This window comes from Herpailurus yagouaroundi, unplaced genomic scaffold (assembly GCF_014898765.1).
Source record: "Herpailurus yagouaroundi ecotype Mexico unplaced genomic scaffold, PumYag 215, whole genome shotgun sequence".
Taxonomy (NCBI): domain Eukaryota; kingdom Metazoa; phylum Chordata; class Mammalia; order Carnivora; family Felidae; genus Herpailurus; species Herpailurus yagouaroundi.
The window spans coordinates 10,757,695-10,782,198 of NW_024412446.1; the positions used below are offsets into that span (position 1 = coordinate 10,757,695).

Consider the following 24,504-nt stretch of genomic DNA (forward strand, 5'->3'; position numbering starts at 1 on the left):
TCTTACTTGTTTAGCCCAAATTCTTGGACTCACCCTTGACTTCTCTGTATTCTTATTGCCCACATTCAATCTCGCCCTGGGTTACTGAGGTGACTTTGTATTTTTTGATTTGTATTTATTTATTTTTAAAGTTTATTTACTTATTTTGAGAGAGAGAGAGAGAGAGCGAGAGTGAGAGCGAGAATGCAAGCAGGGGAGGGGGCAGAGAGAGAGAGAGAGAGAGAATCCCAGGCAGACTCCATGCTGCCAGCACAGAGCCCGATGTGGGGCCCAAACTCACGAACCGTGAGATCATGACCTGAGCCGAAATCAAGAGTCAGATGCTCAACTGACTGAGCCACCCAGATGCCTCAAGGTGACTTTTTCACTGGCCTCCCTGCTCCCTGCCACTCTTTGCCCCCTTACGGTTCTTCAACACTGCAGTCTGAATGATCCTTTGAATCTGTCAGATCACATCTGTTCTGCTTACAACTGTGCCTTCTATGGCTCCCTGTTTCCTCACAGTAGAAGCCAAAGTTCTTACCATGGCCACGGGCCCTACCTGATCTGTTCCCTGTGATTTCTTCCTTCCTTCCTTCCTTCCTTCCTTCCTTCCTTCCTTCCTTCCTTCCTCTTTCTTTCTTTCTTTCTTTCTTTCTTTCTTTCTTTCTTTCTTTCTTTCTTTCTTTCTTTCTTCTCCCCATGATTTCTCTGCCCTCAGCCCCTGTTCTTTATTCTGGGCTCTGTCTGCACTGGCCACACTGGCCTCTTTGTGACTTCTTGACTAATTAAGGTATGCTTCTACTTAGGGACCGTTGCCCTTGCTGTTCTGTCTACGTGGAATGCTTTTCCCTAGACACCCTCACCACTTGCTTCCTTACTCCCTTCAGGTCTTCTCTCAGATGTCTTCTCTGATGACCCTGTTTAAATTTGCAAACTGTTCTCTGCTTTATTTTTCTTCGTGGCATTTGCCGTCACTTGATATACCTCATACTTAAACTTTTTATGTTATTAGGTGTTGATTATCTCTTTCCTGCACTAGAATATGAGCTCCAAGAGGGCAGAGGTTTTTGTCTGTTTTGTTCACTGTTCTCTCTCCGTGGCCTGGAACGGTGCCTGGCACATAGAAGATGCTCAGCAGGAATGAACGAATCACATTTGGTTTTCATAGGGAGGGTAATAGGATGACATTTCAAGGCTTTGTGTGGTTCATATGATCAGATTTACATTTTGAAGGGTCGCTGGAGCTCCTGGGGAGAAATTATTGGAGTGGGACAAGAGTGGGATTGTGGAGATTGGTTAGGAAGATATCAGTGGCTTCGGGATGCTGGTGGAGGGGAATGGAAGGACATCGACGGACCCGGGAAAAATGTAGCAGGTAGAATGAAGGGATCATTGATTGTTGGAGCTGCGCTTTTCAAACTTTACTGTCTGTGCACGTCACCTGGGCATCTTGTCAAATTGCAGATTCCCATTGGCAGGTCTGGGGTAGGCCTGAGAAACTGCATTTAGACCAGCTTCCAGGGGACGTCCTGCTGCTGGTCCACGACACAGCTTGAGTAGTAGGGGTTGGATGTCAGGCATAAGGCAGGAGGAAGAGTCAGGGTGCTCAGTGCCTTTATTTGGGAGACAGAACTTGGGAGGAGGAACAGGTTGGGGGAAATGGGGTCACTTCTGGGCATGTTGATTTTGAGGTGCTGTGATATCCCAAGTGTAGATGTTCAGTTGGCAGTGGGGTCTGTAGCTGACAGGAGAGGACTGAGCAGGAGACGGACAATTGGGGGTCCTCATAGGGACAGCAAACGCAGCCCCAGTGTGGGTGAGACTGAGTAGGGAGAGGGTGCATTGAAGGTGATCAGGGCTGCGGGGACCCCTACTCTCTGGAAGTTGTATTATTGCCATGAAAGATGGATTGCCAAGGCAAGGGCATTGGGTTAAGATACCTGATTGGATGTGGGGCAGATGTTTTTCTTCACTAGGCTCATTCAATACTGTCCTGACCTTGGGGGGTTAATAGCCTCACAAAGAAAATGTGCAGGAGCCTTTTTCCTGAAGGCAGTGGGCAGTCCAGGGCACATGGAGGAAGCCAGACAGCTCTGGTTCTCAAGAAGGCAGGACATCCTCCAGTTTTGGTGCAGCTGTCCTGGTGGGCCTGTCCTGGAACATTTGGCGGTTCTGCTGCCTCGGACCCCCAGCGTGGACTTCGGCGAACCTAGTCTCAGATCCCACTTAGCCAGGCGAACTGGAGCAAGGCACCACACCTCTCTGGACCTGCATGATGGGGTAATAATAGCCATGGTTGTGAGGGTCAGTGAGATGTTGTGTATAACATGCCGAACCCAGAGGCTATAGAGTTGTAATAGTTCTCTCCAGAGGGTGTGCACAGTCAGGATGGGCACTGGACTTGCCCACTCCCTCCCTCCCAGCTCCCCTGCATGCGCCTGGCTTGGCCCCACTTCCAAACACTTCTCACGTTCATGGTCCTGCTTCCTCCTCCAGCCCTCTTCTTGGCTTGAGCCCTCTCCTGCCATTTAGATCAGTCCCCATGATCTCTCTTGCTCTGAATCACACCCCCACTGGTGCCCATACGTTCAAGCCGGTCTCTCATCCATTCACTTTTCCATTCTGAGCCTGGCTGTAAACCCCCTGGGGGTGTTGTCCATCTGTTCATCCATGTCCCCCATTGCACTTTGGTCCTTGAGGCTGGGTAGGTGCTGAGGACCCAGTGGGGATGAGGCAGGCCTGATCCCTCCCCTTACGGAGCGCTCAGTCGGGTGGGGAAGACAGGGATCCAGCGGGTGGTTGCGGTGGAGGGGCTGGGTGCTGTGACACGGGAGGCTGTGCTGTGGCAGCAGACAGCACGGGGGGCCTGACCCAGGGTGGGCATGCCATCTCCAGGAAGGGAGATTTTGGCAAGTCTGGAGAGGGGGTGTGGGCAAGGAGAAAGGTCTGGACGGAGGGCTGTGGTGGGGGTGACAGGTGGCTCAGTAGAGGAACGGACAGGTTTTGTGGGCTGGGGGGCAGGTGAGGAGGGGACGTGAGAGGGATGAGATGAGGTTGGGTGGGTCCAAGACAAGGGGCTCTTGAGGGCATGTTAAAGAGTCGGGTTTGGTCCTAATGGTGGAGGGGAGCCATTGAAAGGAGGGTGCCGCCATTTACTTTGCACTAATTTTCCACTTTCATTTCTGTTCATTGTGGTGGATACACATAAAACTTACATTTTAGCCATTTTGATGTGTACAGTTCGGTGGCATTATTTTTTATCACCAAACAGAAAGTCTGTCCCCAGTAGCAGTCTCTCCCTTTCCCCTCTACACCCCTAACCACCCACCGATCTGCCCTCTGTCTCCAGATTTGCTTATTCTGGACATTTCACTTAGATGGAATCCTATAATATGTGGTCTTCTGTGATGGGCTTGTCTCACCTGGCATCGTGTTTTCTCTGTCTTTTAGCCTATGTTAGTACATTGTTCCTTTAAAAACATTTTTTTTTAAGTTTATTCATTTTGAGAGAGAGAGAGAGAGAGAGAGAGAGTGTGTGCATGTGAGTGGGGGAGAGGCAGAGAGAGAGGGAGAGAAAGAATCCCAAGCAGGCCGTGCACTGTCAGTGCAGACCCCAAAGTGGGGCTCGATCTCACGACCACGAGATCACGACCTGAGCTGACATCAAGAATCGGACGCTTAACCAACTGAGGCACCCAGGCGCCCCAGTACATCATTCCTTTTAAAGGCTTACTATACTAATGTCCTTTTAAAGGACATAGCGTATTTTATTTATCCATTCATCTGTGGTTGGTCGTTTGGGTCATCTGCACATTTTGGCTATTGTGAGTAGTGTTACTGGGAGCATTTGTGCACAAGTTTTTGTTTGAACCTGTGTTTTCACTTCTTCGGGGTATGTTCCTAGGAGTGGAATTGCGGGCTCGTGTGCTGACTCCGTGTTTAACTCTCGGAGGATACGCTGCCCGTTGTTTCCCAGAGAGGCTGCGCGGTTACACATTCCCACCGGCATTGTACAGGGTTCCAGTTTTTTCATGTCCTTGCCAACACTTGTTATTTATTATTATTTTTAAAAATTATGGTTACCCTGGTGGGTGTGATCAGCTTTTCACTTTAGAAAGATCCTTGTGTCTGGGGCATAGATTGAGGGGTGCGGTGGACGGAGATGGGTTAGGATGGGGTGGCCGTTGTCCAGGTGAGACATTGATAGGTGACCAGGTGACAGTGGGGTGGAGAGAAGAGACCGGTTTGGGAGGTGGTGAGGACTTAGTGAGATGCACTGAGGCCTTGGGTGGGGAAGAGGGGGTCAGGCGTGACTTATTCACATCATATCCCTGCAGGCTAGCTCTGCGCCAGCACATGATGGGTGCTTTATAAATACTCACCCGAACACTAGATTCCCGAGGAGGAGATCTGGGGCCTTTGGAGCTCTTTGTGCTCTTACGGATGGCCCTTCCCATGGCTGTGCCTGATATAATCCTCGGGCTTGGAGGGGAGGGTGAAGAGAGGTCTACAGGTAGCCCCTCTTCTGAGGGAGGCACAGGGTTACGGAGCCCCCTGATCTGGATCACCTCCGTCCTTCTTCATTTCCAGGTCTCCAGGAGACCACGTGGGTGGGGCTGGGGAGCTGGAGAGAATGGCTTTTTGGGGGAGGGTGTGAACCTGTGGGGACCAGTCCAGGACTGGACTGGCAGCTCTGAGGACGTGGAGCCTTTTCTGGGGTCCCCAGCCTCAGGGTAAAAGCACTTCCTGTGTATAGGTCACGCCACGCGAAATTCCCCGCTGCTCCTCCAGGGACACCCAGGGAGAGCTCACAGGTTTCCGCCATTCTTGACGCTTCCGTCAGGGTTCCGGAGGACCCAGAAAGACCTGGCCCAGCCCTTTGTGCGGTTCTCCTTGACGTTCTTGCCATAGGCCCCGCCTCTGGGTGTACCTGACCTACTGGGGTTTCTCCAGCTCTGCAGCCCTTTCATGATGGATTTTGGCCTAGATAGGGAGGGAAGTGTCTTTCCATCTAAAAGCTTGCAACAGCTTCCCTTTTCTTTCTCCTCTCCTCCCTTTTCTCTCTTTTCTCTCTCCCTTCTCATCCTCTGCCCCTCTGCTGGGTTCCCCTGCCCCCAACCCCCTTCTGTAAATCTGTAAAACAAACACCTTAAAAAAAATCCCATTCATCTGTTCCGTGTGCAGCTCCAAGCAGGATAAAGCCTCTGCCTCCCTTGGGAGCTGGCTTTTGCGCTTTGGGCATTGGCTCTGTTTATGTGGCTTGGGACAACTGGAGGAGAATCCCAGGGCACTGCCGTGTGGCCCGGGGCCTTGTCAGGCCTCAGAGGCTCTGACCCAGATACGTGGGTGGGTGGCCCTCTGCTCACCTTCCGGTCCAGAGAGGGACTGAGAAAGGACAGGCGGTGGGGGGGAGACCTGTAACCTTTGAGCGGTGGCAAAGCCAGACGGGCTGCTGCAGTCACCCCTGGCCTGTGGGCTTCTTGGCCGACTGGACCTCTGCCTGCTCCCCTCTCTCCAGGGAGAGTGTGGGGACTGGAGGTCAGATTTGCTGTGGGGCGGGGGGACACCTCCGCCCAATGATGGCTCATTGTGTTCCCAGCTACCCAGGTGAACCTTGCAGCAGCAGCAGGTGCTACCCTGACAAGCACACGGCCATGTCCTTGGCCATGTCCTTTGCTCTGCCGAGGGAATTTATTGTTCAGCACCGTGGGAGGTGTGGGGGGATGCAAGGAGCACACTAGGTGTCCTCCTCAGGAGCTTGGCGTTTGCACTGCAAGTGAGAACCCTGCTCACAGGGCTGGACCCTGATGGAACAGGGAAGGTGAAGTTCAGCCAGTCCATGCTTTGTTGCCCAAAGGCGGAGGGGGCAGGGGGTGGTGGTGGTGCAGAGGGGCTGCAGCTGTCTTCGCTTTTATTCTTTGCTTCGGTGGCCTCTTCATTCACTCGGTGCATGAACGGGATAGCTCGGACCGCAGACTGTGGAGTCAGACTTCTTGAGTTTAGAGTTCTGGGTTCCCTCCAAGAACTGGCTGTGTTTCCCAAGCCTCAGCTGACTCATTTCATGTAGATGAAAACATCTCCTTGTCCTGATCATCCTCACAGAATTGTGCTTGGCAGAGAAGGTGATAAGAAACCTCATCAGTGTAATTATTATGCAAATGTAAGGTCTTAGTTTTTGAGGGCCTGCAGTGAAGGAATGTGGCCCTGGGCCCCGTGGGCGGGCGTGGGCGGGCTGATGACGACGTGGCCCCTGCCTTCAGAGCGCATATAGCCAGCCATGCCGGCCTGCAACTAGACACATTTCATGGAGGATCTGGCTGGAAGGTTCTCATCATGTTTTCTCATGGGGCACTGGCCCAGCATGGCCCTCAAGCTCTTCAATTCATTCAACAAATAGTGACTGAGTGGCCACGGGAGCCAGGCAATGTTTAGGCGCACGCTGGAGGCCAGCAAAGGGCCCGGGTGCCCCCCAAGTCTTGAAGCTGTGCCCGGCTCCTCCAGCAGAAGGAGGCTCTGTGTCCTCTACATCCTGCCACACGCTCTCAGGCTCTGAGTCCACGGGCTTCAGTGGCGCTCATTGGCTGGATGATTTTTGTGGCTGGCCTCGGTGTGGCCTCTTCCTGTCACTCTTTGGTCTGGCCAGCTGGGGCAGAGAGTAGATCTGGGAGGGGGTGACAGAGTCCCTGGGCAGGGGCCTTTAATTCTCAGTGGCCCCAGCTGCCTGTGGAGGCCGACCTCGTGCCTCCTGGGGAGAATAATGCCATTTCCGTGGACAGACCCTTCCAGTGTTACTGACGTTGATGCATCAGCTTGTCACTTAAGTGACTGGGGCAGCTGGAAATGATGCAGCAGGGGGGCCAAAGCAGCAGCCTCTCCTCAGCCCCGGTTCCCTGTGGCAGGTGCGGGGCCTGCTCCCTGAGGCCTAGCGTGCTCTGACTTGATGGGTTGCAGGAAGCAGATGTGGCAAGACCCTTCCCCACACCCAGACTTCTTCATTAGATGCCTCTGGATTCTTTGAATTCTTTTCCCCCAATGAGTATGTAATGATATTTATCATAAAAATGTACAATTCAGAAATAGAGTGATGGCCTCTCACGCAGTGATGTCCTTTTTTAAAAAAATACTTATTTTTGAGACAGCACAAGTGGAGAAGGGGCAGAGAGAGGGGGACAGAGGATCTGAAGCCGGCTCCATGCTGACAGGTGAACCCTGATGTGGGGTTCGAACCCACGAACTGCAGGATCTTAACCCGAGCTGAAGTTAGATGCTCAACCGACTGAGCCGCCCAGGTGCCCCTCAGTAATGTCCTTTGAAATAATCCAGGATAGGTTATTTGTATTTAAAAGATATTTCTGTAGGGAGTTAGCAAATGAAAAGCAGCTTTCTCTTGAAAAAAACCCAAGAACCAAAATAACTCATGTCAGGCTCTCTTCCCAAGCAGCATATCTTTTGGGCATCACGTTGGTCTAGCAGGAAACCCTCAAGGCTCTTGAACTACCCTTTTCCCAACAGAGTTTAGCCAATGATTCCAGTGTCTGAGCCGCCAGCTCTCAGAGACCAGGGCTACTGCGGTGGGGAGCCATTTAGAACTTGCCACCCAGCGTCCCTTAGAATCCTAGCTTTGCCACTTACTTGCTGTAGGACCTTCCACTTAACCTCTCTAAGCCTCAGTTTTTTTATGTGTAAAATGGGAGCATGGTTCTGTACCTCCCTCATAGGGTTGTAGAAAAGATTAAATGAAATAATGCTTGTCAAGAGCTTTACATTGTACTACATGAATATTAGCTAGGATTATGATGAGGATGAGGAAATACGGATATTTTTATTATCTTTACCATCCATGTCCAGAGGAGTAATCCAAGATCAAGGGAGTGACATGAGCTTAGACCAAACTATCCGGGAATGGGTTTACTCTGCCTCTGCCTCTTGAGCAGGAAGTTGAGGTTAAAGTAACAATCTGGCCTGCTCAGCCAAAATGCAGTGGAGGTAACACTGGCCTGTCCCATGCTGCTCTTTTAGCCCTCCAGCTCTGAGGGTCTGTGAGCTCCTCATTTTGTTTATCCACCTTTTAGTTCATTCAGTACCGGTCACTATGCTGGGGGCTGGCCTGGCAGGCAGGGTTCATGTCAGAGACCAGGGAAGCGGCCTGGACAGAGGCAGCCCATCAAGGCCCTCTGTTCTCACTGAGTCAGGAGGTGAGCCTGGCCAGGGGAGTGAGTTTCTGTTCATTACTTGGAGATCTTGGTTATCCAGTGTGCTCTGGGTTGCCAAGTTCTTTTTCTGAACCTTCCAGTCATACCACACTGCCAGGGTCATGCCTGTTTTCCAGTGTGTTCCTGGAGGCATGCATAGTTATCTTGTCCTTCCTTTCCTAATGTCCCGGGGAAAGAAGCTAATGCTAGGAGGAGGCAAGAGGGCTGATATCACAGGTTTGGTTCATCGGCATTAGGTTCTGGAGGTTGGATTGGAGCATGTTGGTAAGGTGAGATCGCGGCCCTGACCCCCTGGGCTGAGTCAGCTATGCTTGGTTGCTTGGCTGCAGGTGGACCCCTTGCCCTGGCCATTCATCTCCCAGTGATGTACCATGGTCACACACAGGAAAGGGCAAGAATGAAAAGGGGCCACGTGCTCTGTCTCAGTGTTGGAAAACGGCTCCAAGCATTTGTCTTTCTAATGAATGAAGCCTTCAGAGATTGGGAATAGCATTATTAATTGAAAAGACTACATATTTACCCTGAAATTCTATGGTCTGTCTCCACCGAGACTCAGTTGTTTTGAGCCAGTGATGAGACTCTATAACTGGCATGTTCCTGAGTAATAACATATTCAGAAGAGTTAAGAGTTAAGAGGCAGAGTCTGGGAGTGTGGTGGAGTGATAGCTTAGCAAGGTGAGCCCAAGTCCGGCAGATAGTTGGGTGGTTCCTTAACATGGATGGTTTAACACACACCTATGCTGGGCATGAGGACGTGGGGCTTTTTCTCTCCTGGGGTCTACTAGGAATTCTGCCAAGACTTGGGATCACGTAGTAAGCAGTGTATCCTTACGTTAGCCTCATTTTTTGGTTCAATAGTCGAGCTTTACTTACTATGATTGTGTAAGAATTGCTTATTGTTGAGCCAAGGAGGGCACTATAATTATGTTTCCTTTCTTGTAGAAGCTTTTATTTTTCCCGGAGTTAGTGATTAATGCGTTTCTTCCATTAGCATAGTTTTCTGTGTACTTATTTTTGTTTTTCTGTTTTACTATTTTTATTTATTGTCATAATTCCTTGAGTAGTCTTTTTTTTTCCTACCAAGAGTTTGCACCTATTAGATATCCTGTCTGTCAGTTCCATTCTTTTCATCAGGAGGCTTCACTTCCAGAGCCCTCTATCCTCTGCTGCTCCTGTTATGGTAAAAGGATAGCCATTTTATTAGGCACAAAATCTGTAGGTTAGAATTTCAGGTAGGGCACATCAAAGGTGGATGGCTCATCTCTGCTTCACAATGCCTGAGACCTCATCCTGGATGGCTCAGATGGCTGGAGATGGCTGGGATGCTCAGCTGGGGCCATACGTCTGGGGCCTCAGTTCTGGCTTGGTTCCTAGGTTTCTCTTGTCGCATCTGCTGTGGCTGAAATGTCCAAAATGGTTTCTTCACGTATGTGGTGTGGACTGGATGTCTGGAACATCTGGAATTTGGCTGGTATCTGTATCTCCATGTGGCTGGCCATAGGACGATAGTCTCAGGATAGTTGGACTTCTTACATGCTGGCTGTTTTCCCTAGAGTAAATGTTCCTAGAGATCGAGGTGGAAGCTTCAAGGGTTCCTGTGACTCAGCCTTGGAAGAAGTTAAGTAATGTTATTTCTGTCCCGTTCTGTTGGTCCAAACTGAGTTACAGGGCCAGCACAGGTTCAAGGCAAGGGGAGGTACACGGGCATCCGCATCAAGAGATATGCTCATCAGGAAGCCAACTTGGGAGACTAGCTACCACAACTCTCTTTCTTATCCGTTACTTCTTCCTGGAACCATTTTTGGTCAGGTATTGGATCCTCTCATGTTTTTATCTTTATCTTTTCTTTTTCATTTTCCACATCTTTGTCTTCTTGTTCTTTTTTGGGAACTTTGACTTAGTCTTCACATCATGTTTTTATTTTCTAAGCTCTCTTTCTCTCCTGATCATTCCATTTTTTTATAGCATTCTCTCCTTGTGTCATGGATACAAAATCTTGTCTTATCTCTCTGGGGATATTACTTTATAGTAGTGTTTTGGGGTCCCCATTGGTTCCTTGCATTGTCTGTTACCTTCGGGTTCCTCTTGATTATTTTGACATCTCTCCCTGATGCTGGAGTCTTTCCTCAAATGTCTGGCCATCCTTGGCTGTCTCTCTGTACCCAAGAGTGAGGCACTAGGAACTGGATTGGGAACTGTGTGCTTGGGCTGGCGTGCCACCTGGGAGCTTCCATGCAGGGTGATGATTAGGTAGCAAACTGCCTTTTCCATTGGAGTCCAGATGTCTTTTCTCAGGGATTGTTGCTCAGTTTCTTATGGTGGTGAGGGTTGGGAAGGTCATCTGGCTGCTGAGGAAGCGACAGGTTGGGAGGCTGTCCAAAGGCTCCGTGTCTTAAGTATCAAACACTCTGCTGGGGTGATTCCAGCCCATCTTCCAGGCACAAGCCATCTTTTGTAGGCTGGATTTTCCTCTTCTGTTACATTTGCTCTTGTCATTTCACACTTAAAAAAAAACAACTGTTATTTTAAGGGGCTTCAGAAGAAGCAAAAGAAATGCAGGTAATCAGTCTGATATGTTCATCATGGAAGTTTCAACAGAGACAGATATAGTCTGTCTCTACTTCTGTGTTCGTATCCATATCCATATTTATATCTATCTCTCCTAAAAGAAGTGAGAAAGAACTACTTAAAAATTATTTTTTGTTAGGGCACCTGGGTGGCTCAGTCAGTTAAGCATCCAACTTTGGCTCAGGTCATGATCTCATGATTCGTGGGTTCGAGCCCTGTGTCAGGCTCTGTGCTGACAGCTCAGAGCCTGGAGCCTGCTTCAGATTATGTATCTCCCTCTGTCTCTCTGTGCCTCCCCTGCTCACGCTCTGTCTCTCTGTGTCTTTCAAGAATAAAAAAACATTAAAAAAAATTTTTTTTGTTGTGATGCATGCCATACACCTAAACTGAATTATGCAGTAAGCACCCACGTACTTGGCATCCAGGTCATGAAATACTAACAGGCTGGGAAAATGCTGATATTCTGTGCTTTTGTGGCTCCATGGTTTGTGATTGTGGTTCTGAAGCTATCTGAGGCCGTGACCCTGTGAGCTGGCCATCTTTGCCCTGAGCATGATGTGGCTCCTTCAACTGAGGCCAGACGGTGCCAAGCAGAGTGGCTGAGCGCTGAGGCTGAGCATGTGAGGGAAGCTGTTTCCAGGTGATACGGCACGTTTAGGCTGGATGACACGCGTACCCGCACCTCTCTTCTCCTCACTCCTGACTCTCTGCTAAGGCTTCTGTACTTTCCTGATCCCTCCTGGGTTTCCCAGGACCCCCTGACTTGCGGTGTGTCCAGAATGAACGCTTTATCATCTGCCTTTCACAAACCTAGTTCTTCTCCTCAGATGTGTCATGTACGAAGCACCCATCACTTGGTTTTCTGACACCCAGCCTTTTAGCTTCTCTTCTTCCTACTGTATCACTAAGTGACCTTTTTTTTTTAAAAGTTTATTTATTTAAAAAAAATTTTTTTTTTCAACATTTATTTATTTTTGGGACAGAGAGAGACAGAGCATGAACGGGGGAGGGGCAGAGAGAGAGGGAGACACGGAATCGGAAACAGGCTCCAGGCTCTGAGCCATCAGCCCAGAGCCCGACGCGGGGCTCGAACTCACGGACCGCGAGATTGTGACCTGGCTGAAGTCGGACGCTTAACCGACTGCGCCACCCAGGCGCCCCAAAAGTTTATTTATTTTTGAGAGAGACAGCGAGCGAGCGAGCATGGGGGGAGGGGCAAAAAGAGAGGGGGGCTGAGGATCTGTGCTGACATCAGACAGCCCAATGTGGGGCTCGAATTCACAAACCGTGAAATCATGACCTGAGCTGAAGTCAGAAAAGCTTAACTGACTGAGCCACCCAGGTGTCCCCCAACACCCAAATTTCTGACTCCGTGACTCTTGGGCCCACACCACACCCCTCAGGGTCTGCGCTTACTCATGTGTGAGCTGTACGGCGTCAGTCAGTCCTAAAAGTTGTCTGTTGGGTAAGGCTTTTCCCAGGAGTGTGGAGATGTGCCTGTGTGTGTAGGCTGGTCCATCAGCTCCGAGATGTAATACAGGAGGCTCACTTGTCCCTAACCAGGGGCCATAGCCGGGTCTCCAGGGCGGGGTCACCCTCCTGTCCTGTTCCTCCTGGTGCCTGTCCTTTCTCTTACCCCTGGCCCAGTCGAGTGATTCAGGGCCCTCCATGCCATCCTCACCCAACACATCTGGAGAGAAGCCAGCGTGTTCTTTGAAGCTACAGGCACCAAGTATCACCCAGAACTCCCCTTGGTCCCATGTGTAGCCCCCTTTCATTGCCCAGGGTATGGCCTGTTCACCTCCTGTGCTGCCCTGGGTTCTGCTGTCAGTGCATTCCTTATGGGGGACCCACAGACCCCGTGGATGGACCCCTGATGCTCATGCCTTTTTTTTTTTTTTTTCTTTTAATAATAAGCTCTATGCCCAACATGGGGTTTGAACTCATGACTCCAAGATCAAGAGTCGCATGCTCTGGGACACCTGGCTGGCTCGGTTGGTAGACCATGCAACTCTTGGTCTTGGGGTCTTGGGGTCATGAGTTCAAGCCCCACGTTGGCTGTGGAGATTTGTTTTAAATATCTTAAAAAAATAAAAAGAGTTGCATGCCCTACCAACTGAGCCAGCCAGGCACCCCAACATTCATGCTTTATAAATATGTGTCTCTGAACCAGCTGTGCCTCCTGATAGGTTCTTCCTGAGACGTGACCTGCTCACTTTTTGCACACTCGTGCTGAGATGATTTGGGAACTGCGCTCTCTGGAGAACAGGAGAGAGGCTGCCTGTGGGATTTGGGCACCTCCCCTTGCCTCTCCAGGCCTCGATGTCCTTGTGTGTGTGATTAGGCGGTTGAATGGTTTCTAATGGTTTCTCCCCGGGCTGCTGGTCTGTGTCCATGAACCCCAGGATTGGGTGTGCATGGCGGGGGCGGGGGCTTGCCATTTTGCATCCTTGGGGAATTTTGAGTCACCAAAGGTCCAGAGTTGGGGTCCGAATCTCCAGAGTGTGCACGGGGATGGGACATGACACCAGAGTCAACCATGCCAGATGCTTCCAGGTGAGCAGTGCCTGCTCTTCTCAGGGGGAACCGGTGGGGCACTGGGACTCACTCCCTTCGCCTGCTGGCACCTCTCACTCCCGAATCCTGTGCCCCCTTGTGGCCCCTCGCCTCCCCGCCAGCCCCATGGGGCTCTGTTCTTCTCCGCTTCCACATCGGCCCCAGCACAGGACAGACATTAACCCCCTCACCTCTCCGTCTGTCCCTTTGGGGCTTGGAATCAAGCCATGCGCATGTGCCAAGAGCCTGGTGGCCCCCACACAGTGGCTGGGCTCTCCTGTCCCTGCCTCCTAAGCTTAGGGTCCAAAGTACGTGGGCATCCGAGTTCCCCCAGGTTTGAAGCTGTCCCTGCCTCCTCTCTGTGCTCGGATTCACTTTCTGCCTTGACCCCCCTCCCCTGCACCCACTCCCTCCCCCCTCATTTGATGGCCGCCTTGGCAACAACGACAGTGGCCAGGTATCATGTTTTTGCTGTGTACCAGGCACTGTGCTAAGTGCTTTACAGGCTTATTCAGGCCACTGGTGAGGTGGGTATAGTTACACCATTTTACAGATGTGGAAACTGAGGGGCATGGAGATGAAGTGACCTGACCAGGGTCACATAGCTAATCGGTAGGGCTGGAATTCAAATCCAGGCTTGTTGGGCCATAAAGCCGGTGCTTTTGATCTTACTGTACACACTGCCCACCTGCCTTGCTTGAGGCCAGAGCCTGGTTCTCTCTACTCCATCCAGCCTGTTGCCCGGGTGACCGGCCATGCCTGCACGGAGCCTCTCAAGGTGCTTTCAACCATGGGGATGCCCCAGCACTGCTTGCTGCTAGAATGAGGGTTATGTGATTGTGTGCTGGGTCTGGGGTCTCCGTAGCCGGCAAGGCAGACTCCTCTGGGTATGGACCTCAGCCTGCACCCAGCCTGGTGTCCCCTGCTCATCCATCCCCCTGGCCCGCCTTACCCAGGGACCACATAAGTATCTGCCACCATAAAAACTGTCAAAACACTAGCCCTCGAGGAGTTGAACACAATTTTCTGAGTCCTGTTCAGGGAACGGGCGTTGGGAGTTAGCCCGCCCATTCTGCAGATGAGAAAGCAGAGAGACTGAGACTTTGAGGTTCAGCTCGTCAGGCTTCTAATTCTTCTTTCCTCTCATCGTGTCTGATTCTTACGATGATTTCTCATGAATCTTTCATATTATGTTATTTCCTATTGTTTATGGTTTAGTTGGTTGTACAGGATGGGGAAATGGGATCAGCTAGAACTCAGAAGATCTCTCCAAATCAGTGACAGTGCAGGTACTCCTGAGGGCTGGGAGTGGGGACGAAGGGCGTGGCTGGGATCCCAGTCAGTGTCTGAAGCATTGCCGCACAGCCAGAGCTTGCACAGCCCGGGGCCCTGCGGGCACCAAAGGGCAGCCGGAGAGGAGAGTAAGCAGAAGTGACAGAACTAGAGTCCAGTTAGCCCCTTGTCTCTTGTTCGTTTTTAAAAATTCAGTTTTAATTTGCATGCCATAACATTCACCCTTTTTTTAAAAAAAAATTTTTTTTTCAACGTTTATTTATTTTTGGGATAGAGAGAGACAGAGCATGAACGGGGGAGGGGCATAGAGAGAGGGAGACACAGAATCGGAAACAGGCTCCAGGCTCTGAGCCATCAGCCCAGAGCCCGACGCGGGGCTCGAACTCACGGACCGCGAGATCGTGCCCTGGCTGAAGCCGGACGCCTAACCGACTGCGCCACCCAGGCGCCCCAACATTCACCCTTTTATACCCAATGCTTTTTAGTGTATTGACAAAGTTGTGCAACTATCACCACCATGTAGTTCCAGAACATATTTATCACTTTGGAAAGAAACTCCCCATTCCCCTCCATTCTCTGTCTGCCCCTGGTGACCGCTAGTCTACTTTCTGTCTCTGGATTTGCCTGTTTTGGACATTTCACGTAAATGGAATCATATAACATGTGGCCTCTTGTGTCTGGCGTCTTTTCACGTAGTGTAATGTTTCCGAACTTCATCCACGCTGTGGCATAGGTCAGTACTTTGTTCCTTTTTATGGCTGAATAATACTCCATCTACAGACCACATTTTGTTTATTCATTCATTGCGTGCGGACACTGGGTTCTTTCCACCTTTTGGCTGTTGTGAATGGTATGCCTCCTTCCTTTTTGGTTGCGTTTTCCCGGGAAGCTTCTTATAGTGGCCAACTGTCTGCATTCCTCTAGCTTGGCTATTTGGAAAATGGGAGAAAACCCAGCCAAGCATGGCTGGGTGGCTGGGGACCTGGTGGGGTGAGGGATGCAGAGGGGGTTTGTGGGTTTGGGAGAACTCTCTTCCAGAGGAAGGCTTAAACCTGGCCCCAGAGCCATCTGCTGATAGGTGAAAGGTTTTCCTGTTGTTGATTATTAACCAGTAGTTATGGTCCTGAGAGTAGTTCCCTGGGGCTAGCATGGGTGCTTATTTGAGATGCCAGAAATGTTTTCAGAGACATTAAACAGTCCTGGACCCTCACTTCTCTCTCTCTACTCGGAGACCAGATCACCATTTTCTGGGTTATAGTAACAACAAATATGATGAAAATAACAATAGTCTACGTTTGTATAGGATTTTATGTTTTATTTCACGGCCATTACATTTAATTCCTCAAAACATCATCACCCCCATCTTTGCAGATGTGGAGAAGTGAGGTAACCTACCCAAGGTCATGCAGTGGGGTGGTGGGTGGAGCCAGACTGGAACCTGGGAGTCCCTTGATCCCTAGTGTAGGGCACTTTCATAGAAGTGTGGGGGACATGGCGGCTGCGGTGGCCTCAAATGGTCTAGGGTAGAGAAATCGAAGCTGGATAGGGAGGAGCTGGAGGCCAGGGTACTGTAAGTAGGGCCCCCACCTGGGGTGTGTCCAGTGCCCTGTGAACAGTCCCATCTGGTGACCCATCTCCTGGCTTTCTCAGCTTCTCCCAAAGGCTCTCTGATCACTTCCTCCAGAGGTTTGCATTTGGCCGAAGCCAGCCAGGCCCTCTCCCAGCTGCCCCAGGATCGCCCATGCTTCTGGGGAAGGAATCCCAGAGCAGAGACCCTCAGTGGCAGATGGTTTTGGGGCAGAGGGATGCTGAGTGGGTAGCACCTCCAGGACCCCCGGAGGCTGGAGGAGGCCCCTGACCCTCCCATTCATGCGTGTTTTACCACCTTTCTCTTTTAGCTGTCTGTATGATCTTCTTCCTCCCTTGTCTGCCGCCTCTCTGTTCTCCCCGGCGCCCCCCCACCCCATGGGTCCCATGTCATCAGAGCTGTGTGTGAGCATTCAGCTGGCTTGGCCAGTGAGGCAGTTTCAGACTCAGTGCCATGATAATGTCAGGATCGCCGTGGGTCACAAGAAAGTTGTTATAAGTAATAGTAAGGATACCACCTCTGCTAATAATTTGCCTTATGCTTCTAATAAATGAGAGCAGACTGAAGGTTATCTCTTGGTGTAATCGTGTCACTTTCACCGGCTTATGTATGATTTGCTTGCCAGTTCTCTCGGCTGGAATGGCGCTGAGCACCGAAGTTCTTACTCGTCTTATCTCAGTACCAGCTGGTGACTGGGCTGGGCCTGGCTGTCCCTGGGAGGGTGGCTCCCAAACGAATGTCCTTGGTTGTGAGGGCGGGGGCAGGACGAGGTTGAGCCCAGCTGACCATGGCCGGGGTGATGACGCTGAAGCAGGGATTTCATCGTCTTTGTTTTTGGTCCTCCAATTACAAGGCCGAGGCTAGCACCTGGGACTTGGGTAGCACGTTTGTCTCCCGGGGCTGCTGTAACCAAGTGCCACGGATCTGCACCTTAAGACAACAAACCTTTGTTGTCTCTATTCTGGAGGCTAGAGGTCCAAAATCAAGGTGTCAGAGGGGCCTGCTCCTTCTGCAGCCTCTGGGGTAGACTCCTTCCTTGCCTCCTACAGCTTCTGGCGGTGGCTGGCAACCCTCGGTGTTCCCGCCGCCTCTTTCCAGTCTCTGCCTCTATTGTCATGTGGCGTTCTCCCTGTGTCTGTGTCTTCACATGGCCGCCTTCTCCTCTCGTAAGGACACCAGCCAGATTGAATTAAGGGACGGCCCTGATGATCTCTTGATTACATCTCCAAATAGGGACACATTCATGGGGCCTGGAGGTTAGGACTTCAGCATATTGTTTGGGGGGCGGGGGGGACGTGATTCAACCCGTAAGAGGCGGTTGGCTCTTGATTAAGTACCTTTGGCTCCTCGGAGTTGAGCGTGGGGGAGGGGACACACGTCCCCTCCCCTCCCATAGGCCACTTGAGCTGCCTACATATACCAATCAACGTTTATTTATTTTTGGGATAGAGAGAGACAGAGCATGAACGGGGGAGGGGCAGAGAGAGAGGGAGCTCTCTGTGAAGGGTCGATTTGCAGCCAAGGTCCTGGGTGTACTCTGAGTTCGGATCTTTCTGAGAGCAGCAGTCTTGCCTTCTACCTACCCAGGCATTGCATCTGGTATCTCGGAAGAGCCCAGAACTGGTGCGAAGCCGCTAGCCCCTGGTGCCCATTCCTGCTCCAGCACTTTCCAGGCCCCAGACATCATTCAGTAAATCCTTCTGGCTGGAAGATGCCCTGTGTTCCCCACAAATTGTCCTCACCACTCCCTGGAAACTGGTCCCAGGGGCTTATTCCAGCATCCAGGGAAAACTGGCTGGTGCAGGGAAGGGGGGCTCAGCCCAGGGAGCGTTGGGGGCAGTGGTCCTTTGCCTGAGACTCAGGGACCTTGAGTAATAATCACATCTGCTCTGGTCCCATGGGGGGGGGGGGACGTTGCATACCTTAGGGAGAGAAGCAGACAGTGTGACTGTGTATCTGAGCGTCCTTTGACCAGCTGACCTGCCAGCGTTGCCCTCCTCTGGGATTAGTGTGCTTGGAGAGCCAGGACTGCTGTGAGGCAAGTTTGCCACAGCTCCCTCCAGGGGACTAGTCCAGAGGTCCTCAGCTAACCTCCACACAGCCCTGTAGACTTTGGGTAGGGGGCTTGCCTCCTCTGCCCTCCCTGCATGCTTCTAACTCCTTGGCTGCCAGCCCCCAAGGGGAGCAGCCCTTGTGCATTCTCACCTGAGGGGACCCGAGGGTGGTGCCCCCATCCTTGATCATCTCCCCCCCCCCCCCCCCCCCACTCCCTTTCCCCCACCGTGGCTCTCAGAGGCTGGGCCCATTGAGGATGAGCAGAGGCTGCAGGGGAAAAGGCAGAGTGACCGGAGGGGGTGAGTCTGTGCTGGGACGCAGCTCTGTGGGGTCCACAGGCAGGTGAGGGCCAGAGCAGCAGGGCTGGACCCCACACCGGTTCCAGGCCATAACAGGGAGGCGGTGGCTCTGAGAGGTGGAAGGAGCCTCATGCATTCCTCACGTGTGTGTGTGTGTGTGTGTGTGTGTGTGTGTGTGCGTGTGCATGCACACACGCACACGTGCTGAGTCGTGGCCCTGCTGGTTCTTGGGCCGGTTATAGTCTGGACTCGGAGGGAGGGGGTCCCCCACCTTTCCTGCCCTCAGAGTGAGACTGGGTTCAGGAAGACAGGAGGGGCAAGGCAGACAGAGGATCAGAAAGGGGGATTGGCAGGCTGAGGTCAATGGGGTCACATGGATCCTCTGCCAAGACGTTCACGCGGTCTCCTTCCCTGGTTGCCTAGATGAGAATGAGGCATGGCCAGCTGCGGGGGCAGGCAGGGGTCGTGCCGGCGAGACAGGGCCCCGTGGCACCTGGTCTGTCTTCTTTTAGGTTGGGCCTGCCCTGTGGGCTGAGGGGAGCCAGGCTGGGGTGGTGTGTGGGTCTCAGGGCAAGGGCTGCCTCTGGAAAGGCAGGTAGGCCAGGCTCTGTGGGGAGGCCGGGCCTCTCTCATGAAGGAGGCTTGGGGTTGGGGCTGTCATCCCCGTTGGCGAGATGTGGGCTGCAAAGTACAAGAAGCATTCTGTCAAGGTGGCAGTGGGGGTCCTTTGGTCATTTAAGTGTGACCCAGGTGTCAGGCTCACTCTCTTGGCTGCTTCAGGGTGGAGTTCTGGAGAAGGAGACGGCAGCAGAGTTGGGAGCTTTGATGGCTCAGCCTGGTCTTCTTGGGCTTGTCATATCCTCACCTCTCGCTGCTGTCCCGGGAGATAGCCAGGGCACGTCCAGGACACCATAGTCCCTCGTCTGGGGCTCCCCCAGGTTCTGCCCAGCTGGCCCTGTTGCATAATCAATCATTGCTCCGGAGACTTATCTCACTGCAAACATCGTGCCTGGTGATGAGACTGCGAACTAGCACTCCCTGGTCACCGGCAAGGGCCAGATGGCAAGTGGGGAGTGTGTGAGAGCAGTGAACTTGTCACAGTCATGTTGTCATGGTGACATAACTCTGTTTAGCTGCTTCTCCATGGTCCTAGCCCACGTGAACTAAAATAAGTTCTACCTGCAGCTTACACAGCAGGCAGCCCCATCCTCCCGAGGTCAGCTCTCTGGCCGCGGTGTGTGTGTGTGTGTGGGGGGGGATGCGGGGGGAAGTGGCAAAGGGTATCCAGGAAGGATGAATCACAAATGTTTATGCTCCTCTTCTGTCTCTGTCTTTTTGCTGGTCCTTAATTAAAATGTATTTTGAAATACATCTACTAAACGTATACATGAAGACTATTTTACTAACCCCTATAATTTTGACAAATGAAAAAACTGGAAGATAAACGGTAATTGCTACAGTTTCAGGGCCTAGTTATTTTCCACTGTGTCAAACTTTGCTGTTGTGGTAAAACAGTTAGTTTATTTTGATGCCTTGAAGCATTTGTTGGTGCCTTGGAGGCCCTTAGGTGTTGTGGGTCCCGTATGTCTTAAGAGTGGTGGCCCCGGTACATCAGTGGACATCATAGTCGCCTGGAGGGATTGTAAGACCCAGCTTCCTAGCCCCGTCGCTGGAGACTCTGGCGTGCACCTGGGCATTTACATTTCTAACAAGTTCCCAGGTGATGCCCATGTGGCTGGTGCAGGAACCACACGTGGAATAGCCCCACTGGAGGGTTTAGGACATCCCAGCAGAGGATGCATTCCACTCTGGTTTCACGCAGTGTGTGTTAGACCGGGTCCCCATGCCCAGCTGCTCTTGGCAGAGAGGGAATGGCTCAGGCCCTGACTCATGTCTTCTGTGTTCTGTGGCCTCTTCACAGGAAGCAGGAGCTGGCCAACAGCTCGGATGTGACCTTCCCAGACCGGCCGCTGTCCCCTCCTCTCACTGCGCCTCCCACCATGAAGGTAAGAGGCTTAGAGTTGGTGAGTGGGAAGGGGAGGTGGCTGTCCCTTCAGTCCCAGGCCCGGCTACTTCCATCCAGTGGGAGCCAGAGAGTGCCCTGACACCTCAGGAGGCAGTGTCCACTTCAGCTCACCAGTGTGGGAGGAAAGTGTGACTGAGACTTGGGGGTGTCAGGGGCAGTGAGGAAATGGACTGGGGCTGAATGGGGTTGCGGGAGGCCTTGCGGAGCTCTGGGGTCCAGCACAAGGGACTCAGGCAGGAGTAAGCGAGGAGACTTGGAATGCAGCCTGGTGCCTTAAGGGACCACTTCCCAGGAGGGCTGCCTTGCTCTGGGGCTGGGGGAGGCGGGGGTCCTGTGGGGTGGGACCCTCCTGGGACTTGAGTGGCACTTGCATGCTGGTCTACCTGCCTCTGATTGGCCCTCCTGGGCTGGCCCTGTCATCCCCATGTGGGAGAGTTGCCCTGGAGCTTCTTGGGGTCACTAATTCTTTTCCTATTCGCACTTCATTCACAAGTCTCTTTCCTGGGAGACTGTCTCCCAGAACCCCAGGCCATGATTACTCATTCCTGGAGAGGGCCTGAGGCAACCGTACCCTTCCCCCACCATGCCCGGCCCCCGGGGGCGTTCAGCGCCCCCCCGCCCCCCCCCCCCCCCCCCAGAATGGTTACAGGGCTGAGCTGGCTCTCAGGGAGGACTTAGGCTCAGCCAGTATTCCTGCCTAGGCAGCAATGCACCTCCTTTCTTCCCTCCCTCCCTCCCACCGTTTGCCAGGTGAGGACTAGCTCTGAAGAGGTCACCTGCCTCCTGAGTCATCTGAAGGGACATCTATGCCAGCCTCTATCTCTGTCCAGGGGGCTCTGCTGTGAAATGACTCACAAGGAAATGATTAAGCATCTCTCCCCTGTTGCTTTCTGCTGTCCCCCCTCTCCCCTGACCGATCTGTTGCACAGTGATTACCCGCGCCCCGCGCACCCCAGCCCCGCCCCCCCGCCAAGAAGTGGATGAGAGCCACCGCTCCATTATCATCCCATACAGAATGCCCACCGCGTGGAGAGCTGTAGGGTGTGCAAGAAGGGGGAATATCCTGGAATGACAGCCAGAGCCTGCCCTGGTTGGAGTGGGTGGGGCGCAGGGCTGAGTGAGGACACCCCTGCTTTCCACCTGGAGGAGGACCCAGGGGCATTGACAGCCAGACAGCCTCTGTCAGCCAGTTTGCACGGAGTAATGCCGAGAAGCGTTCTGAGTGTCAGCCCCTTGGTCTGCAAGTTTGGATGTGGGATGCTTGTCACTGTGCTCATGGGTGGTAGGAGTTTGTGGGGAGAACCCTGAAAGTCTCCGAGGAGGAATCCCTGAGTTCTGTTGGCAGGCTTTACTTACTCACATGCTTATTTAATTCATTCAGCACCCAGTATTTGCTCAAATGTTGTATTAGTCAGGACTCTTGGGTACCAGTGACAGAAACATAAACTCTGGCTTAAGCATGAAAGGGAATTTCTTGCTTTCTAATGGCAACTATAGACTCCAGGCATGGCTGCATCTGAGATCTGTCTCTTTCCATGTCTCTTCTCTGTTGGTTTTATTCTTTGTCAAGCTCTGTCGCTGTGGTGGCAGGATGGTGACAGTAGCTCCTACCTGCTAAGTAACTTCAGTAGAAAGAAGAGTGTCTTGCCCCCAGCAGTCCCAGCAGAAGTCTTAGGGAGGAAGCTTGAGGGCCTGGCTTAGGTTACCTGTCTGTCTCTGAACCGATCACTGCGGCCAGAATGACGGAGGCTCTGATTGGCCAGACCCAGGTTGCAGGCCCACTCTCTAAGCCCAAAGAACTAAGAGTGGGGGAAGGGTGGTTCCTCAAAGAAAAAATTAGGGTGTCATGAGGAGAAGATGGGGAGGTGGATGCAGGGAAGGCAAGACCAAACAGCTTTCTACCGCAAGTGCTGACCATGTGCCAGCAAGGCCCGTTGCTGAGTGCTGGGGACCTGGTGGCGAACGAGGCATCGAAGTGCCCGCCCTCCTGGAGCTTGTAGTCTAGCTAGGGAGACAAAAGTTGAAAAATTAACTTTAAGATGCAGGATGGACTGTTAGGTGTGATCAGTGTTCCAAAGGAGAAGCCCAGCATAGCTTGGGGACAATACAAGGGACGTGTGTGAGGGAATCCAACCTAACCTTGGAGAGGGTCAGGGAGGACTTCCTAGGAAAGGATGTTGAAGTTGAGCCCTGGGAGTTGAGCAGGACTTCGTTGGGCAAAGATGCAGACAGAGTGGAGGAGAGTGTTCCAGATGCTTGCTACTCAAAGTGAGGCCAAGGGACCGGCAAGGCCCGCGTCATTTGGGAGCTCCTTAGGAGTGCAGACTCTCAGAATCAGCATTCCAGACTGTTACGCATAAGCACTGCTGCCAGCTCTGTAGGCCCTGGGACAGGAGGGACAGGGCCTGAGGTGGGAAGGACGGGGCCTGAGGCAGGAGGGAGGGCAGAATGGTCAGAGCATCCAGTTAGGGATGGAGAGGCAGACCCTTGCAAGTTTTATTTATTTTATTATTATTTTTTTAATTTGGTCTGAGAACATTTTTGTATGTTGAAGTATAGTCAACACACAATGTTACACGAGTTTCAGGTGTACAGCATAGCAACACGACAAGTCTCCGTGTCACACGGTGCCCCCCACGAGTGTAGCTGCCGCCTGTCACCACACGCTGTTACAGCACCATTGACTATCTTCCCTATACTGTGCCTTTCTTTTTTTTAATGTTTATTTTTGAGAGAAAGAGAGAGTGTGGGAGGGGTAGAGAAAGAGAGAGAGAGAGAGACAGAGGATCTGAAGCAGGCTTCAGGCTGAGAGCACAGAGCCTGTTGTGGGGCTTGAACTCATGAACCTCAAGGTCACAACCTGAGCCAAAGTCAGATGCTTAACTGACTGAGCCACTGAGGCGCTCCTATGCTGTGCCTTTTATCCCCGTTTTTATTTATTCTATAGCTGGGAGCCTGTATCTTCTATCCCCTTCACTCAGTCTGCCCATCCTGCCCACCTCAACCCTTAGAAGTTTTGTTAGAGATTTTGGGCTTTATCCTAACTAAGGGCACTGATGTCATTGAAGATTTTAGTTAGAGCACTACCTAGATGATGCAACTTTTGGAAAATCACCCTGGCTCTTGGGTGGAGAATTTGTAGGAGGAGCAGAGTGGAAAGTGGGGTAGGGTTGGGAGGCCACCAAAGGAGTCCAGTGCAGAGGGGGTTAGGGAATGATGGTGGCCTGTCTCTGAGGGGTCTGTGGAGTTATTTGGAAGTGATCAGATCTTGGATTTCCTAAGAGGTAGATTGATGAGACAGGAGGATTTGCGGACAGGTAGGAGGCAAGGGCGGCCCCAGGTTGGGAACAACTGATGCATGGTACAGCCATTCTCTGAGATGGTGGGCTCAAGAGGGAGGGTGAGGGCTTAAGTTCCAAGTGCTGTGTTGCACATGCTTGAGACACAAATGGGGGTGTCAGTGAGCCGCTGAGTATTTGGAGGCCAGACTCAGAAGAAGGGTCTGGATTGGAGGCAGGAATCTAGACCCATTCTTCTAGAGGCGGGAGTTAAAAGTTGGGGTGGAAGGTCAGGCAAGGGGCAGTGGGCGCTCCAGGGAGAGGGTGCGGTGAGAAGAGGAGAGATTCCTGGGGCGGCCCCTTGAGGGGCTCCCCCAGGCAAAGGCTGTTGTGGAGGAGGCTGGAGACCGGGTGGGAGGAGCATTTAACAAAGGAGGAATGGGCAGCTGTGTGAGCTGCAGCAGAGGCCAGGTGTGATGTGGAGCGTGCAGTGGCCTGGTGGCATTGCTGCTGTAACTCAGAACAGTTCCGGGGAGGGAGGACTGGACAGCAGGCAGGGGTGTGTTGAGGAGTGAGTGGAAATGTTGAAAGAGGGGAACCAGGAGGACGCGTGGATATAGGAGGGAAGGGGCTGATCATGAATCTG

General features: G+C 52.2%; 1 protein-coding gene across 4 annotated transcripts in view; it reads left to right on the forward strand.

Annotated features, from left to right (window-relative positions):
• Positions 1 to 24,504, forward strand: part of RAP1GAP2 (RAP1 GTPase activating protein 2) — a 188,516-nt gene that overhangs the window by 64,554 nt on the left and 99,458 nt on the right. For all 4 annotated transcript variants that reach the window (XR_005784727.1, XM_040455543.1, XM_040455544.1 and 1 more), the window contains exon 2: positions 20,476 to 20,560. Coding sequence is in view for 3 of the 4 variants with exons in the window: in XM_040455543.1 (XP_040311477.1) it covers positions 20,476 to 20,560 (85 nt within the window). In the remaining variant the exon portion in view is untranslated. The remainder of the gene's footprint in view (positions 1 to 20,475; positions 20,561 to 24,504) is intronic.